At 40.9% G+C, this 25,669-nt stretch overlaps 1 protein-coding gene across 1 annotated transcript in view; it reads right to left on the bottom strand.

The window, feature by feature from the left end:
* LOC125891275 (nucleolar protein 4-like) overlaps window positions 1–25,669 on the bottom strand; it is a 253,944-nt gene that overhangs the window by 180,304 nt on the left and 47,971 nt on the right. The window contains exons 2-3 of the mRNA XM_049580405.1: window positions 10,313–10,465; window positions 6,093–6,204 (exon numbers count right to left, since the gene is read on the bottom strand). Of these exons, the coding sequence (XP_049436362.1) occupies window positions 6,093–6,204; window positions 10,313–10,465 (265 nt within the window). The remainder of the gene's footprint in view (window positions 1–6,092; window positions 6,205–10,312; window positions 10,466–25,669) is intronic.

Below are 25,669 nucleotides of genomic sequence, written 5' to 3'. Positions count from 1 at the left end.
GAGGAAAAACCAGGGGGGGAAGTGGAGTGAAGGAAGGATGGATGGAGGGTATGAGGACGGGTAGAGAAGGCGATAAAGGAAAGGAAAAGAGAATGGGGCGACGAGGGATACAGGGATGGGACAGGAAGCTTGGAGCAGCGTAGAGGGGGATAATGGGAAAGAGAAGAAGAGCTGGAAGCGAGATGGTGGGTGGGAGGCATGGAGGAGAGAAAACAGAGATATGAACAAGCTGGAGGGGGGGTGGAAGGATGGGTAGCAGGAGGGGTTGGGATGAGGGAGGGATGGGAGTGTGGAGAAAGATGGGGAGGGGGGCCTTCAGGGTGCCAGTAGTTGTATAAGATATATAATGGCGGGTGGGCAGAGGGTTGGCAGAGGAGGGGATGGGGAGGAATGTAAAATGGATGTCAGCATCTTGTCTTTCAGCTGGCAGCTAAAAATGTCCAAGCTCAGATACTCTGACAATATTTCCTGTTGAAGGACTGAGGGCATCATTAAATGTTATATTTCCATACATTCCATATTCCTGTTATTACAAACGACACATGTCAGAGTCTGGTTGCTCCTCAAAGGACAGGTTTGCCTGTTTTTTTTTAGTTAGTCTTAAAACAATACTCACATGCCATGTGTACATTGCAGTAATTGGGTTTTTCTCTTCATACTGGCCTTAAAGATATCCTTAATGAACAGGTTAGTCCTTGCTTCTTACATTCAAAACTATGCTCTAAATTTTAAAAGACAAACAAACAAACAACAAAGGCTGGACAGTGATACCTTGCTGAGCTGCAGCAGAGGGACAGTAAAACAAAAAGGGAGTTTTGTATAAGAAGGAGCAAGAAGATACTACTGGGATAAAATTGTGACAGTGTCAGAAATTTAGTTAGGAATAGAAATAGAAATGCAGCATGAAATCAAACACTGGAGCTAAACCCAAACAAACAGACAGATAGCAGCTCGTAATGGAGGCAAAATGCCCTAAAAGAAATGTGTGGAATTCCAGCAAAGAGGAAAACCGTGTGGAGATGTGGCAGCAGAAGCCTTGTCTGTATGATGTGTCCTCCAGCTCTGACCATGATCGTATAAAGCAGGACGAAGCATGGAAGGAAACAGAGGCAGAATTACAGCTGCCAGGTGAGACACCTAGCAACTAGCAAACCCTCTATGTTGTGCTTCACAGCTGGACAAGTAATAACCCGTGCAGCATCCTCGTGCACTCAGTATGGGAAGCTATTGCATCAGTCTGCAGACATCAAACTTGATGTTGTACCCAAGTTTATTACAGTAGATCCATGTCGCACAGTATAGCTGCACTAAACTTAAAAGATTGCTAAATTCTCACAGTCTGTAGGAGGCTTTACACGCCAAAGTATGTTTACAGGTCTGCATATGTGAAGTCTGATAAACGTCCTCAAGTGATGTCACGTGAGTCAGCATCAGCTGAAGACTACAAGTTTAAAACTGATAAAAATCTGGAGGTTAGAAAGACGACGAGTGGGTTTACCAGACCTTTGGAGCCTGCTGCCAATCCTGCTGCAGGATGGAGGCTACAGGCTACATTAGCTGCAATTAACATACATAACTGAATCATAAGTTGCATTGTGGGTAATGTAGGCTCCAGGTTTTGACAAGGAAGATGAATTTGTGGAAATAAAAAAGACCCTATCTCTGGATCTGCTGCATTGATTCATCGACCGATGTGACAACGTTGTATTTCAATGTCAAATCAGTGAAGTTTTGTTTGGCTTCTTTAGGTTGTGGGATTATAAATACAGGCTGTGTGATGTCTTTCCTGACAGCAGAAATACTCATGAGCAACTCACATTCACAAATTACGACAGTATATTTGCTGTCACGCCAGAAAGAGAAAAACAGATCAGTGTCATGATATAATATTAAAAGTTAATTGTTATAACAAGATATTTTTCATGTCATCACCGAGATATTTTCATGTTATTACAACATACAAACTCATCGTGTTGTAATAAGAAACATTTCTTTTTAAAACAATATATCATTTATCTTATTATAACATAAATTATCTCCTATTATAACACGTTGTTATAAGGTAAAACTCATGTTTGAAATATGAACATCGAGTGGAGAACGAATAAAATGAGGAATATTGTTGAGACTCTGCTGTGGATAATTCTGTGAAAAGGATGCATACACTAACTTGCATGAGGCTGCACAAAAGGAAGAATGAGTCGGAGCCTCTGGAGGTAGCATCACTTCTCATTGATCAGCTGGAGGGGCAGGAAGGCTCCACGGACACTACTGGAGTACATATCACAGAGAGTCCGCTCGGCACTGGGATGAAGTGACTGAGGGGGGTGGTTTTTCAGTCTACTTTAGATTAAACTAGCTGCGTTCCCATGGAAACCACACTGAGTCTAACCCGTGTATAACGTGATACATTTGCAGGTCGTAATAACGTGGAAAAACATCTTGTTATAACAATAAACTTTTTACGTTATAATATGACTCTGATCTCTTTTTCTTTTTCTAGCATGGCAGCAACACACTGCTGTAACAAACAGAGGGAATTCTCCACATTGGACTGTTTGTACCTCTGTTTGCATTAAATTAGTTTTGGACTATCATTTTTAGTGGAACGAAGGCAAGTCAGAAAAAAGGAAAACACAGTGGAACTTAACATCAGAAATCAGTGACCATTAGTTGGATCTTTAATTGTCTCCTTGCTCAGATCCTGTGGAGACTTCACAGACGCCGCTCAGCTCGGCCACAGGCTGCTCATCAACATGACTGACAGGTGTGTTGGCACGAGGAAGGCAGGACCACTGTGACAACACGCCTTTTATCTCGAGGAGAAACAATGCATATTTCAGCTTTAAAAACAGATACAGAATGTGTTTATTCAATATTTCACACACTCTTTATTTCTCATTAAAAACAAACCCCTGCGTCCTCCCAGATTTACGTCGCAGGAATATAAATCTGGATAAAACAATGTGATTTGTAAAATTGTAAAGTACTATTTGTCAAAAAAATAAATAAAAGCTTAACAAGATAACTGCTGCAAAGTTTTATCAGTGCAAGTGAAGTGGATTTTTTTTTTTTTTTTTAGAAAACTTGTTTGTGTTTTTGAATCTGCTGGATTTTATTTTTGTTTCTTTACAATCAGACGACGTGTTGACGACTTTGTCAAGAGAGGGGGAGAGCAAACATGTGAGAAAGAGAAGCGAGGGGAGCGAAGAAAGAAGGCGAGACGGACTCTAATTGAAAGACATTTCAGGGAAAGAAGGTGAATAGAAGAGAGAGATGATAAAGATGCAGAAGAAGAGTGAGAGACAGGAGGGATTCCTTTGAGCCTTCATGTTTTAATGGAGATGCAGAGGAAGAAAAACAGCAGAGCGAGAGGAGACTTCATATTTTTCTTTGCCAGTATCGCACTTCAATTTCATGCCAATATAAACTGTTAAATTCTGTTAAACTGAAGTGGAATTAAGTGAATGAAGAAAGAGAGAGAAGAGAGGATCACCAGTGGAAATACTGACTAAATGTATCTGTTTTTACAGTGTTAAAATCATTCATCTTCTTTTATTTGCTCATGTCGACTTTGACAGTGATTTTACACTTCAGTGTAACTAAAGAAGACAAAAGAAGAACTAAAGGCAAAAAAATAAGTATACGCAACACACAAAGAAACACAAATAAAATCATTTAATCCTTTCTGATAGAATTTACAGTGAGCTAAGATACACACACTGTCTCTGCTTTACCTTATAGACAAGGCCTGTGGTGATGGATCTAAAATCAGTCGTCAATGAGCTGAGATACTTTCCAAAGTTGTTTTATCTGTTCTGAGAGAACTCTGCTGCCACAGGCCTCTGATGGAGAAGAGTTTTGGTTGTGGTTTTACTTCCCTCTGGCTGCTGCAGTTAAAGTGCAAAATATCTAAAAGAGTGCTCCACAGATGTATCGCTGCACTCTGATCACACTGTCACACTCACGATGACAGAAATGGACATATCCAACCATTCAATATTCATTTCACTTCACAAATTATATTGTTCACAACTAACAAACACTTCGCTTTAATATACGTTTAATTTTGTTGGTGGTCGTTGTTGTTTTATAAATGTATGTATTTATTTATTCATTTATAGCATATATTTTTTATCACATATAAATGTAGATAATAGTCCTACATATTCCTTCATTTGTCCAGCTTTCTGGACCTTGTTCTTAGTTGTTATGTCCATTTCTGTGTATGTACATTAAGAGTAATGCAAAAAATAAAGTCAAATTCCTTGTATGTGTGTGTACATACTTGGAGTATAAATCACTAGTTTCATTACAATATGGTATTATATCAATCCTTTGGACATCAATAAGATATTTGCCGATATTACAAAGTCTGCAACGATATGATTTCAATTCGATGCATTTCAGGGGCCACGAATCCATATTAGATGATATCATCTGACCATTTAAAGCAATCGGGTACAGAAGAAGATGCCACACATTTTTCTTTTTGCTTTTGGCCATAAAGATAAAAACACCTAAGTGTAACTGCTCCAGTGCAGTAAAGTTCACTTTTAATTGACTCCACTGACAAACATAAAACAGCACATGGGATAAGTTAACCTTTGGGGCTTTCTGCCAGAAAGACCTTTCTGGAAGACTTCTTTTTTTTCATTTTAACCCAAACCATCATCTTCTTCATAAAACTTCAGGAACACCTGGCTTTAAGCACTGAAGGAACACTTCCCCAAACAGCCATAAAACATGGAGTAATAATAACAAGGTCATTTAACAAAAGTATTGTATAAAGTATAAATTCAGCTAAATAATAACTGTCAAGGTTCAGAGGCATGTCAGCTGTTTTTTGCATGTCACTCATTATGAGCTCAAGCATTTTTACACTGCATAGATTAGCCAAGCAGCTACCAGACTTCTCCTCTACTCGTAGCTTAACAAATACACGTATTATTTATAGTTTTATTGCTCACTGTTGGTTGAAGTCTCTGTATAGCCCAACAGAAAAGCACCGTTGAATTTCAGCCTGCGTGCACGTTTTTTTAAGCCAAACATTGTGGAAACAGAGCAGCTAACGTTGCTGAAGAAAGAAGTTAGCAGAGTAGGAGGCCTGGCCAGTCAGGTAGCATTACATCATCTTTTATCTCATAACAGCATTGTTTACATACAGCACATGCTCTGGCTGTTGACCCGCATTTCCTCTGAATTAAAAAATATTTCCACTCTGCTGATTAATTCCCAAGTAAATAATAAATAAATAATATTCTCATTGTCTTTTTCGTGGCTGTTTCCCCATCTACCTGCCGCTGTTTGACGGTGACACAGAATTTCAAAATAAAGGCATATCCTAAATATGATGATATGGATCAATGCTTTCACTTGGAATCGATGATTGGACGGTTGATTATTGAATTGATATATTGATCCAGATTGATGGATCGTTACAACCCTAGTACATGGGGAATAAAGCACAATCGACGCAGCAGAACCAAAAATTATCTTTTTTAATTTCGCATATTCTTCCTTCTTGTCAAACCTGGTGCCTGCATTACCCACAATGCAACTCGGTTACCTGACAATTATGCTAGTAGCAGCCACTGTAGCCTGGCGCCTCTGGCCTGCAGCAGGGATGAGCAGCGGGCTACAGTGGTCTTTTCTAACTCCACGCCCCCAAATTTTTGTCCATTTTCAAACTTGTAGTCTCCAGACCCAACTGATGCTGACTCAAGTGATTAAAGCCAGTCATTAAATTTCGCCCTAACAATGCCTATATTGAACAGATTTTTTTAGAACACACCGAAACAGACTTTGATCGGCAGTTTCCCTTTTAAAAGGTGCATTTCACGCTCAGAATTCAGGCCCAAATAAAATGATTGAGGCTAAATATAATACACGCTATAGTAAATGAACAGCCATCATCACTTGTTTGTGCCAAAGAGACAAGACTGCATTGAAACAGCAGCAGAATCATAACTGGAATGATCCCACTAAGATGTTGGCTGCAGTTTGTGCTGCATAAAAAAAATCTTCGGGCTCAAACTGAGTCGAGAGGACTCGCTGACTTGGAGGTTTGCTGCAGTGTTGTGTGTTTGTACCTTTGTAGTCCTGTCCTGTGGTGCTGATGTGCATCCTCTTCTGACACTCTCCACAGCTCATCAGGAAACGAGTCACCGCCTCTCTGGGCAGGAAGGCGTACGTCTCGGCTATCTGTGAAAGAGACATAGTCTAGTTTCTGAAAGCACCGATGACACAAAAAGCGTCTGAGTGGTTTAATGGTGGTATCTGAACAGAGGCACAGTGCAGACAGACTTCATTTATTCTACATTATTTATTTTCACCTGTCACTTTTCTGATCTCAACGATTCATTATAATCATAATGTGCATTTAGTGTTGAAACATTTGAAGCACTGAAAGTTTTGTTACATAAAGAGAGGAAAGTGGATGTTTATGACTGAATAGCTTCTGCCAAAACACACTGCACAGTTATCTGGGAAATTATGTTTTTTCCCTCATGTTCATACTTTGTGTGGCGCAGTTTGGCAGCAATGTTGTGTAATTTAATTTCTTTATTTCCCAGAATGACTTTTTAACAGCCCTGAGTTGCATGGACATGGTAAGAATCTGAGGAAGGAGGTTTTCACTTGATAGAAAGTGAGAGTCACTTCTTTTACCCCAAAGACGTGTGATCTGTCTGTACTATAATCTCCTGCCAGAGTGCTACAAACAACAACTTCAGTCTGACGGACTGACACCAAAATATAATATTTACAGTTGATTATTAAACCACTAAAACATTTTCTATTAGAGCTCTTTATCATTCAAGTCGTGTTGTCTACATTTCACCAAATAAAAAAATGGTCCCAGAATGCAGAGACCGACCTCCATTACCTGTTTGTCTCAAAGCATTTAAAGATGGATTTATTTATTTTTAGAGTCACTGCGCTCCTCAGCGATGCCGAGGATATGAGGTCTATAAATTAGTGTGTGTGTGTTTGAATGTGCATATGCATAAATCAAACATTTATTCTGGAAGGGAGGCACAAAGACACAAAAGAGGAGGGGAGGAAGGGTGGAAAATAGCCAGCGTGGGTGGATGGGGGGTTGCTGTGCAGCATGGACTGTGTGTGTGTGTGTGTGTGTGTGTGTGTGTGTGTGTGTGTGTGTGTGAGTGTGTGTGTGTGTGTGTGTGTGTGTGAAGAAAGGAGGGGGTAAAGCAAAGGCAAATGTCACTCACAGCCTTTGGTGGCACTCAGACCAGCTCCTGGCTTCAACTATACTGTATCTACATCATGTATACTGTGGAAGGACACAGAGGACAGTCTGACCAACCTAATCTGTGTGTTGTTGCTTTTTAAAGAAGACAGACAGAAAAATATACATGCAAATTGCTATTAAATAAAATGGAAGGACAGGACATGTAAAAAAAAAAAAAAAAAAGTAATAAAAAAGGGACGTAAACAGAAGACAGACAGAGTTGCTTCAGCTTTGTCCCTCTGCACAGAGATCAATCTGTGGAAGCTGCACTTACTCTGTTTCACCAAAAGAGGGCAGTGTCACCAGAGCAGAAATATATAAGCACCAACAGCACAGGTTGGTTTACTGTCAGCTCTCTCTAAACTCCAGAACTGAAAATCTGAACATCCGCCTCCATCATCAGCTGACGGTCTCCACAGGTTTAACAGTTTCTTTTAAACTTGGTGTGAACTTTGAGGTTAGAGTTATGTTTACGATAATGGCTGCATAATTTATTAGGTCCAGTATTATCATATATCCTATATGTGCAATCTGCATTTTTAGACACTGGCTTTTGGTTCTTTCTCCTTAAACACTGTGAATCTTGTATATTTGAATATTTTGACTGCAAGTTAAAACTCATGCATGACCCTGACCCAGGGTACCCAGTGTTTTTTCTGGTTGTTACTGGTTACTGGTACTGGCTTAGGGCAACAATAAAGTTTATCTTGGGCACGTTGGTACAATGGACAGCCAAGAAAGGACGGCAGAGGAGATACAGACACACCAATACAGCTGGGCTGGAGAGCCACAAAAAGGTTCACAGGCTGAGATCAATGCAAAATAATGTTGATTTATTTAGAACACACGTGCACAAAAAGAAAAGTGCTCAAAGTGCAAAAAATAATAAAAAGTGATTAAAAACAGCAGCAAACGTCTCAGTCCTTCACTATCATCAATGCACGGATGTTCTAATAAATCAACATTTCATTGCATTGATCTCAACATGTGAACCTTTTTGTGGCTCTCCAGCCCAGCTGTATTGGTGTTCCTGTATCTCCTATGCAGTCCTTTCTTTGTTTCTGTAATTTGAAGCATTCTTTGGCACAAGAATTTCCTTTGGGATAAATAAATTGAGCTGAATTAAATTGAACTGAACTTAGCTGAACTTAGGTAAGCCAGAGGCCTGTACTAAGAAGCAGGATTTGAAGTTAGCGAGGTAACTACAGGGTTAACTCTGGGTTTTCAGTGCTATGAAGCTGGTTCTCTTTTTACTGGGATAAATCACCGTGGCAACTTATGCTGACCAGGCTATGTTCAAAGCATCAGATCACAACCTGTCTACAGCCAGACCTCTGACCAATCAGATCACTGAAGAAAGAAGTGTCCAGAGAGACAGGTAAAAACAGAGTGTGTATACTTATATAGGTCAGCAGAATCTTTCTGTGATTACTCTGGTTTTAAAACAGACATTCTAACAAACAGATCACTTACGACACTAAACACATAATAACGACTTTAGCTGCATTTTAACTTTGACAGTGTGGCTGTCACATACTTTGATAACACTCTGATTCTGCCACTGCAGCTCAGAATAACATGAGACACCTGTGTGATGAAATAAAAACACATTTCGTAATTTATTAGAAAAATAATCCACACTGTTAATTAGCTCCCGTTATTATAGATGCTACATTTCAGTCAGGTGTTACTTTAAAGCGTTTTATGTGACATATTCAGAGGAGCTCCTTCATCCTCCGGCTAAACAGCAGAAAAACTACAGCACATGTATTTTAAGCCTCAGCTTACTTTTAATTTTTCTTAGAGTTTCTACATCTTCTTTGATGTCATCTGTTCTAAGATGATACGCTATGGATTAAATTTCAGTCTGATAAATACGACTTTTTGCTGTCCGCACAGGTAAGTAGTATCACTGTTTCATCTCATATTGTTTAAAGACGAACTCCATTCATGGTTCTGATTATGAGTTGACTGAACTAGTTGATAACCGACTTTGTGATACTGGTTTTTCAGGTGGCTAGTGTTAGAATTAGTGAAGCCAGATAACAGAAACGTATCCTTGGTATGCTGAAATGGCTTCGTAGTGCAGGTCTCTGGAAAGGGTTGACAAAGAAAGGAAAACCAAGGTAGAGTGGAAGAGAAATTCTGGAATAACAGTGATTCTGATAATGAGGGTAACCCACTTACACACACTGTGAGATGTCCACATTCTGTTAGCTTTCATTTTCTATTGTTTCAAAATTAATTCAATGGGCTCTCTTTTTTCCTCTCTCTCTGACAGTTTTTTTAATTTCAAAATCATACAGCAGCAGAAATATTTGGAATAAAAAATTCAAGTAGGGCAGCAGCTAACAATTATTTTCCTCACCAGTTAATCTACCAATTATTTTCTTAACTAATTAAATTAATAGTTTGCTCTCCAGCTGTCAAAAACTTAAAAAGATTTTTAGTGAGAAGGAAAAAAAAAGGCAGGAAATCGTCACAAATAAGAAGCTGGAACTATGTGATGTTGGTAATTTTGCTGACAAATGCCATTTGATTATCTGCTGATCAACTAATGAGTTCGCTGACTAATCCAGCTCCACTGACACTTTCTTATCAAAATACCAAAACACACAAAGTGAAAGTCGAAACTGACTGGCTGAGTCCGCCAGTTTAGTTTCAGAAAGATTCAGAGTGAAATTCATCTGATCAGAAACTGAAATGTTACAAGACAGTAAAAGAGGAATGAAGCCCAGAAGAAGAGGAAGAGAGAAAATGACGGTGAGATAGGGAGAGGACAGAGTGTTAAGCAACAGACGACACAAGTTATGAAAGAGAGAATGCACTCTGCAGGGTAGAGGTTGGAGGGCGGCCTGAGACACAGGAGACAAAGAGGTGTGAAAACGAAAAAGAGAGAGGTGACAGAGTGAGAGCGAATGATGGAGACGAAACAATAAAGATGACAAAGAGAAACCAGAAAGAATCAGATATTTAAATTCAGAACGAAAGCAGAAACTGTCTGCCACAAAGCAGTACTTTCAGCATGTCGTATAAAGGCTAACAGGATATGACTCTTACAGCTTTGTAGGTTTTTTTCTGGCCGGCATGTTTCGGAGCTTTGCCGGGGTCGGTGCTGATCTCCACGTGCATGGCATAGATGATGTCGAAGAAATCCTCCACCACCGCCACGCGCTTCAGGGACGAGTCGACCCCTGATACACCGTCCACACACTGGGAACAGAGAGAGAGAGAGACATTTAGACTTTTTGGCTTTTGATCAAAAGTTTACAGTGAAGACAGACAGGAGACATGACGACAACCAGTCTGTTTATAACTGGTATTAACATGTCTTGGGTGATTCAATCACAAGCAGACAGCTTGTGTGTAAACAACCACCAGGACGCATTGTGATCCAATCACTCAGACCACTTGCTGAGGTGGTCTGAGACGCATCTGACCTCATATCTTTTTCTGACAAGCTCTACATCATCACTGCTGGCCGAGGTTGTTTTGATGACAGCGCACTAACGCTCTATAACTTGCCCATTTAACAAAGAAGTGCCCGTCCATCGTTTTGCCATGTTGAATTCTGCTGAGGGGAATGTGTCCTTTGCGTCCCTCTCCCAAAAAACTACACCAATGGCTAACGTGACGAGCATGCTAGCAAGAGTGTGAACATTATAACTGTGTGACGTAGTTAGTTAACAAAATTTAAGCCCAAAAGGTCAGCTGGAAACACATTAGACACAGGTGTGAACGTCGATGTGTCTCCGCTGTCCACCTGTGTTCAGATCACCAAAACACATCTTCATACCAGGTGTAAACAGGCTCAAAGTGATTGGCAACAAAGATTCCCAAACAGAATCAAATCAGGGATGTCTACAAAACGACGGGAAACTACATGCAAACAAACACTCAAGATGAGCTCAAAAAGTGAATTCAAGTGTGAGACTGGATCCATCGTGACAGAAACACGTTTGAGGCGTCAGTTCAATATGGTTCAGTGTTTGGATGACGTCACTTGTTGCATCTAGAAACTCCCAAAGCTCATTAAAACTGTTTTAACTAGATGTAATACATATCAAAATTGTTCGGCTTATTTCCCCCTAAACGTTACTCAGAAAGTGATAGACTGTAGATAGATAGACGACAGAAAAAAAAACATCATGCTTTTAAAGTTTAATCATCAGATATAAAGACTATCAACAGCTCAGGGAGTGATGCTTCTGCCTCGTGCAGGAATAAAACAATTCATAAATCTATTAGGCGATAGACAGTAAACTAATAGCAATTTAATTAATATATGCATGCAAAAATGACAAATATTACAGTTGTTCACCTGCGAGGATTTGCTGATTTTCATATCGATAAACTTTATTAATCACACAGACACACAAACAGGACCTATACATGCATTAAATGGAGAGATGTCAGAGCGAGGGGGGCTGCTTGGACAGGCGCCCTGAGCAGTTGGGGGTTCAATCCCTTGTTCAAGGGCACCTTGGCAGTGCCCAGGAGGTGAACTGGCACCTCTCCAGCTACCAGTCCACACTCCATGGTTGGTCTGTGTGGGGTCTTGAGCCGGCGTCCCTAGGGTTCCCAAGCCAAGTCCACATGAACTGAGCTCCTGCCGCTCCGTATCATTGTAAAGTGATTATATCCAGGTTTTTGATTACTGGTCAGACAAAGCGAGACACGTGATGACATCACCTTGAGTTTAGGGAATTTGTTACTTGTGTTTTTCACTACTTTCTGAGAAAATGATTGATTAAATTATTGGGAGAAAAAAACAAAAACAAATGAAGTGACAGTGAAGTTGTTTGCAGCCCTGCGTCTGTTTGTAATGATGTGACTTTAGTAATGTTAACAATAATAAATTAGATTGTAAGTCAACCAGGGACACTTTGAAAACAGAAAACTAGCAACAAAAAAAACTGAATCAATAAAGAGCTTGGCTAAAGTTTTAACTTAAGATTTAAGAAAAAAAATTATGTTAAAGATACTTAAAAGAAAATTAAAAGTGGAGGCAAACAAACAGCTCCAGTGTCCTGAGCATCAGTGCGAAGATTTAATCTCCTCATGGTGCCTCACGGTCTTCAGACTGTGAAACCTGCAGCACTTTCTCACTAGACCACAAACAGAAAATGAAAACATGCAAACTCAGTTACTGACTCCTGTCCTTACTCTGCGCAATCAAAAGCTCATTTACAACTTTCTGTTTAAGTTATGAGTCATCTGTAATTCACAGTAACTCTGTTTCTGAAGAGTCGCTGGTGAGATTCATACAAACAGGCTTTTCAGAGCAGAGTGTCTTTTACATTTGAGATCAGAGGACTGGTGCTTGCAGATCTCATTAAAGCTGCGTGACTACAGATACAAATCAATTCAAGTTTATTCTGTTGCATCACATTCTGTGATCTTTAGTCTTGTTGATTACAGGCAGAAAATTATTATGCTGCGTTTGTTGGCATCAAGCATTCGTCACATATTGCAGACGGAACTTTTCTGGCTCCAGTGGGGATTTGAACGTCAACTCTTCGCCTCCTGTTCATAAAAAAGAAGACAAGTGTTCTGACAGGCTGCGTTGGTGATGGATTCTGAAAGTTAGTCTGAGTTGACTTATGACTGTTTATCACGACCACACTCAAGGGAGGCTCGTTTCACATTTCACAAACCTCTCGACTACGCTCACATGCAAGCCTCAGTACTCGATTCCATTAATTGATCAGATCCAATTTTTTGTGGAGCTGTTTAAAACACAGCCAGTGCACACGGTCCTGAACTGACCTGCAGGTGCAAAGAAAAATAACAAAATGGTCAAACACCATGCAATCTCACACATCATTAAACACGGAGGCTACTGAAGCCAGCGTTCACGGTTTCATTAATAAGTTGAGGTGCAGTGGAAGCCAGCGGTGAGAAGATGATGACGAGGATGAGGAGAAAGACAGCTGGATTTTTAATTATGCAACAACAATTGCTACATCTGTACAGAGTCATGCGTGGATGCAGAGTCGGAACCATCACTTGTAGGAATGTGACATGAACGACTTCGCTGAAACAGATGTCATGAGGTACTTTAAACTATCTGTCAGTGTCGATTCACAAGAGTCCTGTGACAAAGCACTCAGTTGAATCGACCAATCTGTGAGTGACGTAGAAGTCACATGAAGTCTGATGTGACAGTTCAGACTGAGGTTGCAAAATGACAGTCCTGTGACTGAGCTGAATCAGAATTATCGGTGCTGTTCACACTGTTATGAAAAAAAAAAAAAACAGATCTGAGTCACATATGAGCAAAACAATATGAGGTCACATCTGCCTGCAGTCTGCAGTCTGAGCGTAGCCAAAGCACCCTGACGTGTCCACAGACAGTAATGCAACTGCTTTATGTTCACACATTTCATACTTTTCCAGGTGAATAACTTGTAATTGTTTTCAAACATAATGGCAACATGTAAAATTACAACATTTTGAAGTGAAATTCATGTCATAAAAGGGCACTTAGCTGCTGTAGATATTTAAAGCATAATGACATGTGTTAGTGTTGCCAACATGCCAATTTCCTCTGATGTTTAATGGTGTGAAACAAAGTCATGATGTATAATTATCGTTAAATGACTGAGCAGCCCTGAATTAGACTTCTACACCTGCTGCATGTTAACCAAACTTCCCAGAGGACTGAGCTCTCTGTATCTCTCTCTGCATCTGTCCGTCTCACAACAACATGAAAATACCAGGAAGTCTTGGGAACCAACCTTTTTCCCCACAAGGCTGAGGGGATATGAGGTGTACCTCTGTGAGAAGAGGGACTGGAAAGGTTGGGAAAAGGTGTTTGTTTTGTAGACAAAGAAACAGAGAGAAAGACTAGACTAGAGAGACCCCTTTCCCACCAAATTAGCATGTGTGCGTGGGTTTTTTAAACATGGGAAAACCAGCTAAAAGTAGGCTATAGACATACACAGCTTTGCAGTAAACAAGCATACCTTTCTTTCTTTCCTTTTTTTTTTTTTTTTTACTGGTATGTCACATTCAACATCACCGACAGGCCGGAAAACAGGTTCGTAAACAGTAGAAAGCAGCATGAAGGTAAGATTGGTCCATATGGCTTAAAAATAATATCACGATATTTTAGGTTATATCGTGACAAAATCATTAAATGAACTACAGTCACAATAAAGTTAAATAAAGTAGCTACTGTCATAATAAAGTTAATTAAACTACTTTTATAACAAATTTAAATGAATAATGTTATGATAAAGTTGAATAAAGTATTGGTATAATTAAATAATCAAAGGTGCTTTTATTTTGAAGCACCTGGCTCGGCTCGGCCTGGGAGTGTTAATGTTTTTTCTTTGAATTTGAAGCGTCCTGTCGACAGTCAGATGCTAGCTGTTAGCACAAAGTTAAACTGTTTCTGCTGCACCTTAAAACGTGAGGATTTACTCACTGTGAGCTGGAAAAAACACTAGCAGCTCTCCAGTTCATATATTAATACTATTTGCACACTACACTGGTGCTCCATGGTCGCAAAATGTGTCATGTTCTGGAGCCCTGCAGGTACAAAGTTATACCCTTCTCTGCTCACACGGTCGCTTATCTCATTAAGTTAAACTGTTACCGCAGCCCCATTAAACATGATGATTTATTCACTGTAAGCTGGAAACAAACTAACAGCTCTCCAGTTCATATATTAATAATATTTGCAAGTCGCAGTGGTGCTCCATGGTTGCAAAATGCAACTGAATAGTAGCAGTCTGGAGCCCTGCAGATTGCTTGCTCAGGCAAAAGTGATCTGGATGTTCAGGGAAGTGTGTGTGACTTATCATGTTTGTGAGTCTTTCTTGTTTTAATACTTTATTGCAATGTTTCTTTCCACGTCTTACAATTCGTGAAAACCAATACTAAGTCCATTGCATATATTTATGCTTTTTGTGTGAAGCTTTGCGCATAGAGGCTAGCAACCATGCACAATTTCATAAATATAGATTTAATTAAACACAAAATGTGTTATCACTCTTCTCTTCATTATTAATAATGACAAAACCAACCAAAATAACAGTTACCATTAAGAGAAGAAAAAAAAAAGCATTTCTATCAGTGAGTCCTTCTTTACGTTTGTGTCTGTAAGAGAGAGAGAGAGCAACAGGAAAGAGTGTGATAATCAAAATGCCAAAGGAAGTATCATAGCGGTGCCTCAAAAATGACATGACTATTAAAACTCGATGTTGCGATATAGTCACTTGCTACATCCCATGTAGAGCAAGCCGCTGTACATCGAGTATATTCCATATATCGCCCACTCCTACATGGAGACTGGTGAAAACTTTACAGTGGTTACTTCTTTATATATCTCCAACTTATTCTGTCTCTATTTCAGAATCAGTGCTAGCTCACTTGGAACGATGTTTGAGTGCTGTTTGGGCAAAGATGGACGGTATTTTATGGTGGCATGTCATTGTGTCTCGCCACAAAGGGGCTTAAATTAGCGTGTTCACCTGGGTGGTGTATTTCCATCACTGCCAATCAGAGCAGGAGTCGATAAATACCCATGACTACTGCAGAGTTATTTGACCCAGGCGTGAATGCCGATTGTTACCTTTCCCATTACATACAAAAAGCAAGATGTCCTTGATGTGAGTTGGTTTTGTTTTTTGTGCAGTGGGAAGGGGCTACCCACCTTATTTTCAAACACGGAAGTAAATAGTGATCAACTTCCGTTTTTTGTGCGTGACTTCCGGTCAGCCGCTTTCCCTTATGCTTTCCCCTACCGGAGCTAACGGTGCAAGCTATTTTTTTTTTTTTCAATTTTCAGTTGTTTATGTTAGTCAATCAGTTAGTTAGTTAGTTAGTTAGTCTGTGTATTTTGTATAGATAACTGCCCACGTTTCCGTTATAATGGAAATTTATTCCCTCTAAACACGAATAAATCGCACGTCAATCATAAACTATGAACCAAAAAAGCACAATCTATCCCGAGTGAGACAAACTGCTTGATCCCTGTCTCCAGTGTACCAGCAGAGAACCTGCAGAACCGAATCAGCAAAAAACACACCGGGCTAAGCCTCTACCTGAGCAGCTGAAGCTGCGCCTCACACCCTCGGCTCTGATAGCACCTGAATCAGCATGTACGCATCAACCATCCAGCCATTACAACATGATTGAGCTAGCAAAGCAGTTTTGTGTTGCTATTTATTCAGTTTTGGGAAATCACGATGTCTAGAAAGCATCAGTGGCTGCAGCTGACAGGGACAGCTAACGTTAACACTAGCAGCAAAGCTAACATCAGGATCGTCATCCATTAAAAGCCTCCCGTTGTCGGATACGACATGAAACTACTCCAGTTAGCTCAATCATGTTGTAACTAAGACATCCGCTGGAAAAAATATTTTCTTCACGGGGCACTTTGTGAGTTTAGTGAGTTATTACAGACACGGCTAACGGCTAACAGCTAACGGTTAGCCCAGCTAATCTACAATAACCATGTTATTAATTACACACAGAGAAAATACTAACGTTTGTTCAGTCATTGTGTTTATAGACTTTACAAACATCAGATTAGTCTAAACGGTGATATAGTGACGTGAAAAATGTGATATATACATATATATATAGCTAAACTCAGCAAGGTAAACAACAAGGCGATTCCCATTTACACAGTGGTAAGAGTGCTGGACCGGAAGTGTCGCACAAAAAAACGGAAGCTGGCTGCGTTCTGTTTTGCCTCCGTGTTTCCATGAAAAATAAGGTGGATAGAGGAGAGAGGAAAGAAAACAAAGGAGGGAGAAAGAGAAGGAGGAGCAAGAGGAAGACTAATAGAGGGATGGATGGAGGGGGAAGGGCGTTGCTACCTGCTCAGAGAACTCAATATGTGTCAGAAGATAACAACAGGTGGTGCATCTCACACACAAACACACACACACACACACACACACACACACACACACACACACACACACACACTCCAAACTACAGCACACGATGAAACCTGCTATTACCATGGTAACCAATGAGGGCTGACCTCACGGGGCAGGTGAGTGTGTGTCTGCGTATGCTTCTGTATGTGTGCTGTGTGAAGTATATTTGTGTGTGTAGATAGTGTACTTTCTGCAACAGGTTGTGTGTGTGTGTGTGTGCTGAGCAGGGTTTCTAACAATAATTGAGTCGCTGGTGAACAGAGCGCGAGTCTTGCAGGAAGTGCTGCTGAAGTGAGGACACACACACAGACACGGACCAGAGGTCATGGTCACTCACCAGAAAAAAATGTGTAGTGCAATTAGGAGGTAAAATCGATCATGTACAGTCAGTCTCTCTGGTTACACTGCAGAAGGACCTACAGTGTATACGGAGACTTTCAGTTTCTCTTTCATATTAATGGACATAGTGTATACAACATGTTAAGTTGTTGATTCAACTATGTGGTCATTCTGGAGGTTGAAGTTTGAGGTGCTGTTATTGTTTGGAGTTTAAAAGTTTGTCCACATGAGGGTAAAAAACAAGCAAGAAAGGACTGAGACTATTAAACAGAGAAGTCAAAGTTTCATCTTACTGTTTTAATTCTGTGAGACAGGCTGCTCAGGATTTGTAGCTCCAAATTAAAAGATGTTTGGGGATGAATGAGGCCAAGAGCTGTGTGATATGGCAGGAAAAAAATGCCAAGATAATTTCAGAAAATACTGAAAAATGTTTAGCACAATTTCCTAAAGCTCTCAAAGCCATTTAATAGCTTTTGTTGCTGTTGACCAAGAGTCCAAAAGCCAGAGACACTCAGTTCATTTTCACGTAAGAGCAAGAAAGGAGAAAATCCTCACAAATGAGAAACTGAAATTAAAGTATGACTGACATATGCTTGAAAAAACATGACTTAAATATTCAATTATGTTATAAAAATAGCTAGCAGATTAATTTTCCGTCAAACAACTAATGATCATAATCGACTGTTTCAGCTCTAAACCACATCAGTTGTGATGTCAGAATCTGAGCATTGTAGCTACATTAAAAGAGACCATTCAAAATGACATATTTTTCCTCAGTCTAGATAGTTTTAGTGAGTTGTCGAGTGTTGGAGATATCGGCAATAGAGATGTCTGCCTTCTCTCCAGTATAATGGAACTAGACTCAGCTTGTGGTGCTCCAAAGAATATAATGGTAACTCAAGATAATCCACATGTAGGTTCTATTTTCTCTCTATCAAAATTTGCATGCCTACCCTCCTCTATCAATGCCAAAAAAGAAGTGTACATCTACTCATGGATGAGAGACTCATGCTTGTGACAGTGAATGATGTAAACATTGTTGGAGTCCTCCTCAGATGAGCTGTAACGCTAACTAGCCCAGGGGTGCTAGGTGAGTTAGCAGTAGATGCATGTTTCCTTCTGGGCAGTTATATGGTCGGTGGGTGTAATTTCTTAGAAAAAGTTGTTCCTAAATGAAATTGTTCTAGTGTTGCACGGTATACTGGTACCAACAGTAAACCGCGGTACTTAAACACCGCAGTACATATGATACCATAATGTTGGAGTACTGTAGTACTGCGGTACCTTACGGTACACCACTGTGGGATAAATTCAAAGTCCAATCACAAGAGGGTGAGTGTCCATGCACCGTCCAGTAACGGGTATTAGCTGAGGTACTGAGTATCTTTGAGCAGTGTAAGTTATTATTTATTTCTTTTAACTTGTAGGTTAGATTTGTTTATATATGCTACAGTTAGCTCTATAGCTAATTTCAACGTTCATGATAACTGTATAGGGGTGAATTTTTATATAACTCACTCATTTACATTTTATTACGGCCTAAGGTTGCCCATAATTAAAGGTATAATATGTAGTTTTTCCACATAAAAATGTCTAAAAACGACTAAACCAATATTATATATTTTGTTTAGTTGTGTACTTTGATTATAATTAATAATTAATAATATAATTAATATTGTTTCCAACAATTTTTCAAACCCAGATAAATATGAAATATTAATAAAAGTGTCATTAGGTCGCATGTCAATGGTGACGTAACTCCAGTTACCATAGCCATTAAATGAAGGAGAATAAGAAGAAGCAGACCGGATGAGACGTCAGAGAATGAACGTTACTGTTGCTAGGCTAAGCTAACTCGTCATGGATCATGATTATGCATTGACAGTTGCTGCACCTTCTGACACCGAAGCTGTCCCGGTAAACAAGCCGGTAAAACGGAAACGGACGGGTCAACCAAGCGATCCTAGAAGAATCTGGGATAAGAAGAGAGCTAAATCAAGGATAAATATTGGTGTGGTGCTACACCGGCCGACGGACCCCATTTGCATAAAGTGAAACATAAAGTGAATATAACTTCAGTAATATACCTCGTCCATGAGCTCTGCCAAAAAACTGCCACGGTCAGTTTCGGTTTCATGGAGTGAGGAACGTCAGATCTGTATCTGTTATATGACTACAACTCCCATGATCCCACGCTACTTCGTGACGTCATCCAACTCCGTCTTCTGTTATTTTTTTGGTTTGAGACCCCTAGCGGCAGAAAATTACATGTTGCACGTTTAAGTGCAGTGTCTTCAGCTTCTAAGTCAGCTCCACCCCTCATTCCTCCACAGCGCCAGCCTCTTGCCCAAACATGGACACCTTTGGGTCCAAAAAAAACCAAGATGGCGACGGCCAAAATGCTGAACTCCAGCCTACAAAATGTCCCAATAAGTTTTTTTCTACAACTACAAACCAAACTAGTCCACAAACCAATTGGTGACATAATGGTGGCACATCCATTATTTATACAGCCGATGGGAAAAGACGTTGATGTTGAGTTTTTCAAATGTATGTTTTGGTGCTTTGAGCATTAAAGGCAGAGTGTCATCTTGTCTAGTTATATTGGAGAGAGGGCAAACATCCGAAGTCTCCAACACTCAGCAACTCACACCAAAACAATCTCTATTGAAAAACAGCATTGTAATTTTTTTTGATTTGGGGGTCAACTGTCCCTTTAAAGAGACTTCACGGGGCAGAACAACTTCACAATGAATGAGAAGAATGAGAATCTTTAAAGTCCGTGTTTGTCAAACATTAACTCTCCTTTTAGCTCCTGTTTGGTCTCCACACACTCCTAAGAAAAATATTTATCATTGTCTGTCTGCTGTTTGGTGCTGGAAACAATGTAGATGGAGCACTGAGACTAAACAATACATGAATGTGCTTTAAAACCAAAACAAAGACCTAAAAGAGGCTAAAATTCTCTGCAGTGCCTCAGAGTTGGTGAGAAGAAGAAGAAGAAGAAGAAGAAGAAGAAGAAGAAGAAGAAGAAGAAGAAGAAGAAGAAGGTTTTTCTCATTCAATCCACTACAAAATATAAAAATATTGATTAGTGGAGCTCAAATCTCTGGACAAGAGAAAGAAAACGTGTTCTCATACATATGGAGACACACAGCTGATGCTAAAGTGTGTGACACTGGAAGCCTGGAAGTCCACGGCTGCCTTAAAGAATATTTCGTCTCCACGTCACATGACACAACCTGTTATTTGTTGTTAAGTGTGTTAAATATGCAGCCGACAGGAAGCGGGACGCCTGTCTACCTGTCTGTGAGAGAGAGGCCAGGGTGACAGGTGTCTCGTGTGTGTGTGTGTGTGTGTGTGTGTGTGTATAAGGGGGTGGGCATTCAGGGGGAGGGGCTGGGACTATGAGTGTGTGTAGGTATGGGGTCCAGGTGGAGGGCAGTGTGTGTGTGTGTGTGTGTGTGTGTGTGTGTCCTTATTATTCTGAAGCAGTGTTCCCAGCGCAGCCTTCACCAGATGTAGAGTATCTAATGAAGAGCCAATGAACTAAAGCCACACACACACACACACACACACACACACACACACAATCAGGACACCATCTCTTGACCCAGTACCTCTATCTCCGTGTCTTTCTCTCTCCACCCTCCCCTCCTCTCCATCTCGGGGTGCAGGTACTGTAATAGGCGTTGCTATGGCAACCAGCTGCAGCTTATCACAGAGGGGATGTTTCTAATGCCCCCCTTCCTCCATCCCCAATGCCATTACAACTGCCAGGCAGAGAGGAGGAGGAGGAGGAGGAGGAGAAGAAAAAGGGGGGTGTGAAAGAGGAAGAAAGGAAGGAAGACAGTCAGATGGTCGCTGCTGCTGATTGGAGTAGGACAGAGGAGAGGTGGCGGGAAAAGAGGAGAGGAGACTCCCCTCGGAGGAGACAAAAAAGAGACACCGGCGATAAAGCGGTGGAGGAAGCTTGATGAAGATGATGGTTGGGGGTGTGCAGCACCTCTCACCCTTCTGAAAGAATTAAACTCTGCACAAACTATAATTACCATAAAAACGGTTTCAAGTTTCAGCAGTTCAGAAAAATATGAAGCTGTTTTAATTATGTTTAGAAATCTTCCTCGTTACGTTGATCGATCGAACAGTCTGGGCAGCGCTGTGTTGTGTTGATGACAGGGCTCGACAGTGACGGCTGCCAGGTTGCCCATGACAACCACTTTGAGCAATTGGAAACTATTTCTTGGCCTTCTTGGCAATTACTTTTAAACATACCAACAAAAAAATTTTGCAGGTACAGTCAGAGCAGTATCCAGAAGCTGCACGTGCCTTGGTACATCTACTCAGGTGTGCACAGGTATCTGTTCTTGAAAAAATGGCGAAGCAAATCTAGTTGTTTGACAGTGGGGTGAAAAGTTTGCCTGACGATCAACATGACAAACTAATCTGTAACTTGACTCATCTGACAAAGAACGGGATGAACCTGAACTATAAAGCTTTAAACATTCTTTTCTGTCACATTTTCATTATTAAGGGTAAGTCAAAATATAAGGTGACTGAAAATGCTAACCATAGTTTTATTTTCGGCAACAGAAAGCTGATGCCTGGATGCCAGCCTGGCATGACTTTTTAAAGTTAGTGTTGAGCCTCGGATGATGTCGGCTCAGCAATGTTAATTTCATTAAGTAACTATGATGAAAATTATTTGTCAACGACCTTGTTTTCTGTGACAAAGACAAGACAAAGACAAATTTGTTAAATAAGGTTGGTTAAGAAATAAGACAGTGTGACTAGATATAAAACTGTACATCTAATCTGAATGTATTTCTCAAATATATATATTTTTTGGGGGAGTTTTTTCCTGATGCTGTGAGGGTTGAGGACAGAGAGTGCCATCTGCTGTACAGACTGTAACACCCCCTGAGGCAAACCGTGATTTGTGATACTGGGCTATATATAATAAACTGATTGACTTGGCTTCTCATGCATGAATGAAACAGACACAACAGTATTAAGAGGTTAATGATGCAATTCAGACGTGTAATTTATCTTCTCTTACTTATGAACGTAGCCTATAATAAGGTGCATCACATGAACTGTGTTTTAGTCTTCCCGCTGCGACCCAGGACCTCCAACGTGATAACTGTTGTTTCTCTGATGTGTGTTTACAGCGTGCCAGCTCCAGCAGTGCCCTTTCCCTCTCCCTGGCACATCACAGGACGGGCCGGGCCACCGTACAACACAGCTCCAGGACACACACACACACACACACATACATACACAGAGAACCGAGAGGACATGTTTGTCCTCCACTGTCTGCTCCCATGCTCGTTGTCCCTGATACTGGGACTGAATGTGACGTAAAACCACCACACACACACACACACACACACACACACACACACAATATATATATATATATATATATATATATATATATATATATATATATATCAAACAATAAAACCTCCACATGCAAGAAAAAAGTGTGCACAAACATACATAGATCCAATTACACACGTGCACACAGATACAGAGCATAACACAAACACACACACACACACACACACACTGGACCTGAGGTTGTAGGGCACATCACTGGCCCGGGACTGTAGCTTATGTGACAGCATGCACACACACACATCTATGTGGGCCACGGGGCGGGTGTGTGTGTGTTTGTGTGTGTGTGTTCAGGGGACACCTTAAGGCACAGCAGACAGGAGAGCACAGCATGCGACCGACACACACACACACACACACACACACACACACACACACACACACACACACAAACAGCAACCCCCCGCTTCCTACTGGCTGAGCAGACGGGTCAAAGTCAGAGAGGAGAGAGGGAGAGAGGTGCGAGGGCAGAGCTGCCCGTCTGCAGGACACACTCCAGTGAACATACAAATAAACACGGTAAACACACACACACACACACACACACACACGGGGCTGCATGTGCATCTCATGAGGCTGCAGGCGGTGTGCACACATGTCGGTCCTGTGCAGCAGCCATGACAAAGAGTCGTCCACTGAAACACTGAAAACACGACTATTTTTAGTTTTTCCCCCGACCAGAGACGCAGTGAGACTTGTGTCTCTCTGGGGGTCGCACTCATTAAAACATATCACTTTCTCTGCTCACCAGCAACAGACCCATGACCCATTTTCAGGTCTCGTGCCACAGTTTGAGGAGGTTTCCCTCATTCTGTCCTTCATTTTATTTCCTTCTGTCGAGTCAGCTGGTTTTAGAGGTGATTATGTGCAAACAGTGATGGAAAAACTATATAGATAAAAACTCAGATGTGTTTGTGGTAACCACTGATAGTTTATGAAAGCTGATATTTATTTTTGTTAGCGCAAAATTAAAGGACGAGGTAATGTTTTAGAAACCAAAACCAACTTTGAATTAGTCCCATTAACAAGCTTTCAAAATCTGACAAATCAGTTTGTTTGACTCAATCCTACATACATTGTCCTGCTGCTCTGAAATACATCAGTGCATCAAATGTGGATTAATCCGCTGCTGAAAATAGTCCCAAACATATGTACTATTTATTGCTTAAAGGAGCAATAAGCGAAATTCATCATTTCTAGATTGAAGGAATTAAAAAAATTGCTATGTGAAGAACTAGAGGTGTAATTTCATCTGGAGTATAGCATGACCTCACACACCCTCTCTCTGTGTTGATCTCCAGCCCATTGTTTACAAGCCGGTCCGGCTGCGTGTAACCCGGGTGATAAATCCCATTTTATTGACAAGAGACATTGAAGTTATTGACGTCAGGACGTGGTGACGTCACGTGGGCAGATGTCGTGTACGTATTCAGCCGCTGTGGTTCAGTCTCAGCAGGAGCTGAGGAGCTGTGGGGAAGCTGCATGAGAGACGAGCTACAGGTTGGTTGCACTAACTTCGCTACTTTTCCCGTTTCAATGATAACTGATGGCTAAACAATGTTATCAACTTGTAGGAGCCTCTTACCGTGCCGAAACCGCCGTGCTGAAACCCGCGACGAACGAGTGTTTAGCAGACGCATGGACTGGTGAGTCAAACTGTTTGTAGCTGCTAACGTTAGCTTAGCCGGCGCCATTCACTTTAATGGACGCTGTTAGTTTAGCCGCCGATAGTTTAGCCGATATGGAAAGCTAAGGGTTATTCAGTCAATGAACTATTTGAAAGTACATTGCTATAACGGGTTTAAAGAGCACTTTGCTAGGCATGTAAGCACTGAAGTCGTGAGTTTGACTGTATTGATGATATATACAGTACAGGCCAAAAGTTTGGACACACCTTCTCATTCAATGCGTTTTCTTTATTTTCATGACTATTTACATTGTAGATTCTCACTGAAGGCATCAAAACTATGAATGAACACATGTGGAGTTATGTACTTAACAAAAAAAGGTGAAATAACTGAAAACATGTTTTATATTCTAGTTTCTTCAAAATAGCCACCCTTTGCTCTGATTACTGCTTTGCACACTCTTGGCATTCTCTCCATGAGCTTCAAGAGGTAGTCACCTGAAATGGTTTTCCAACAGTCTTGAAGGAGTTCCCAGAGGTGTTTAGCACTTGTTGGCCCCTTTGCCTTCACTCTGCGGTCCAGCTCACCCCAAACCATCTCGATTGGGTTCAGGTCCGTGACTGTGGAGGCCAGGTCATCTGCCGCAGCACTCCATCACTCTCCTTCTTGGTCAAATAGCCCTTACACAGCCTGGAGGTGTGTTTGGGGTCATTGTCCTGTTGAAAAATAAATGATCGGCCCAACTAAACGCAAACCGGATGGGATGGCATGTCGCTGCAGGATGCTGTGGTAGCCATGCTGGTTCAGTGTGCCTTCAATTTTGAATAAATCCCCAACAGTGTCACCAGCAAAACACCCCACACCATCACACCTCCTCCTCCATGCTTCACAGTGGGAACCAGGCATGTGGAATCCATCCGCTCACCTTTTCTGCCTCACAAAGACACGGCGGTTGGAACCAAAGATCTCAAATTTGGACTCACTGTGACCAAAGCACAGATTTCCACTGGTCTAATGTCCATTCCTTGTGTTTCTTGGCCCAAACAAATCTCTTCTGCTTGTTGCCTCTCCTTAGCAGTGGTTTCCTAGCAGCTATTTGACCATGAAGGCCTGATTCGCGTAGTCTCCTCTTAACAGTTGTTCTAGAGATG

Source organism: Epinephelus fuscoguttatus, linkage group LG7, assembly GCF_011397635.1.
Source record: "Epinephelus fuscoguttatus linkage group LG7, E.fuscoguttatus.final_Chr_v1".
Classification (NCBI taxonomy): domain Eukaryota; kingdom Metazoa; phylum Chordata; class Actinopteri; order Perciformes; family Serranidae; genus Epinephelus; species Epinephelus fuscoguttatus.
The sequence above is the reverse complement of the archived record's forward strand: the minus strand, read 5'-3'. Positions and strand labels throughout refer to the sequence as shown.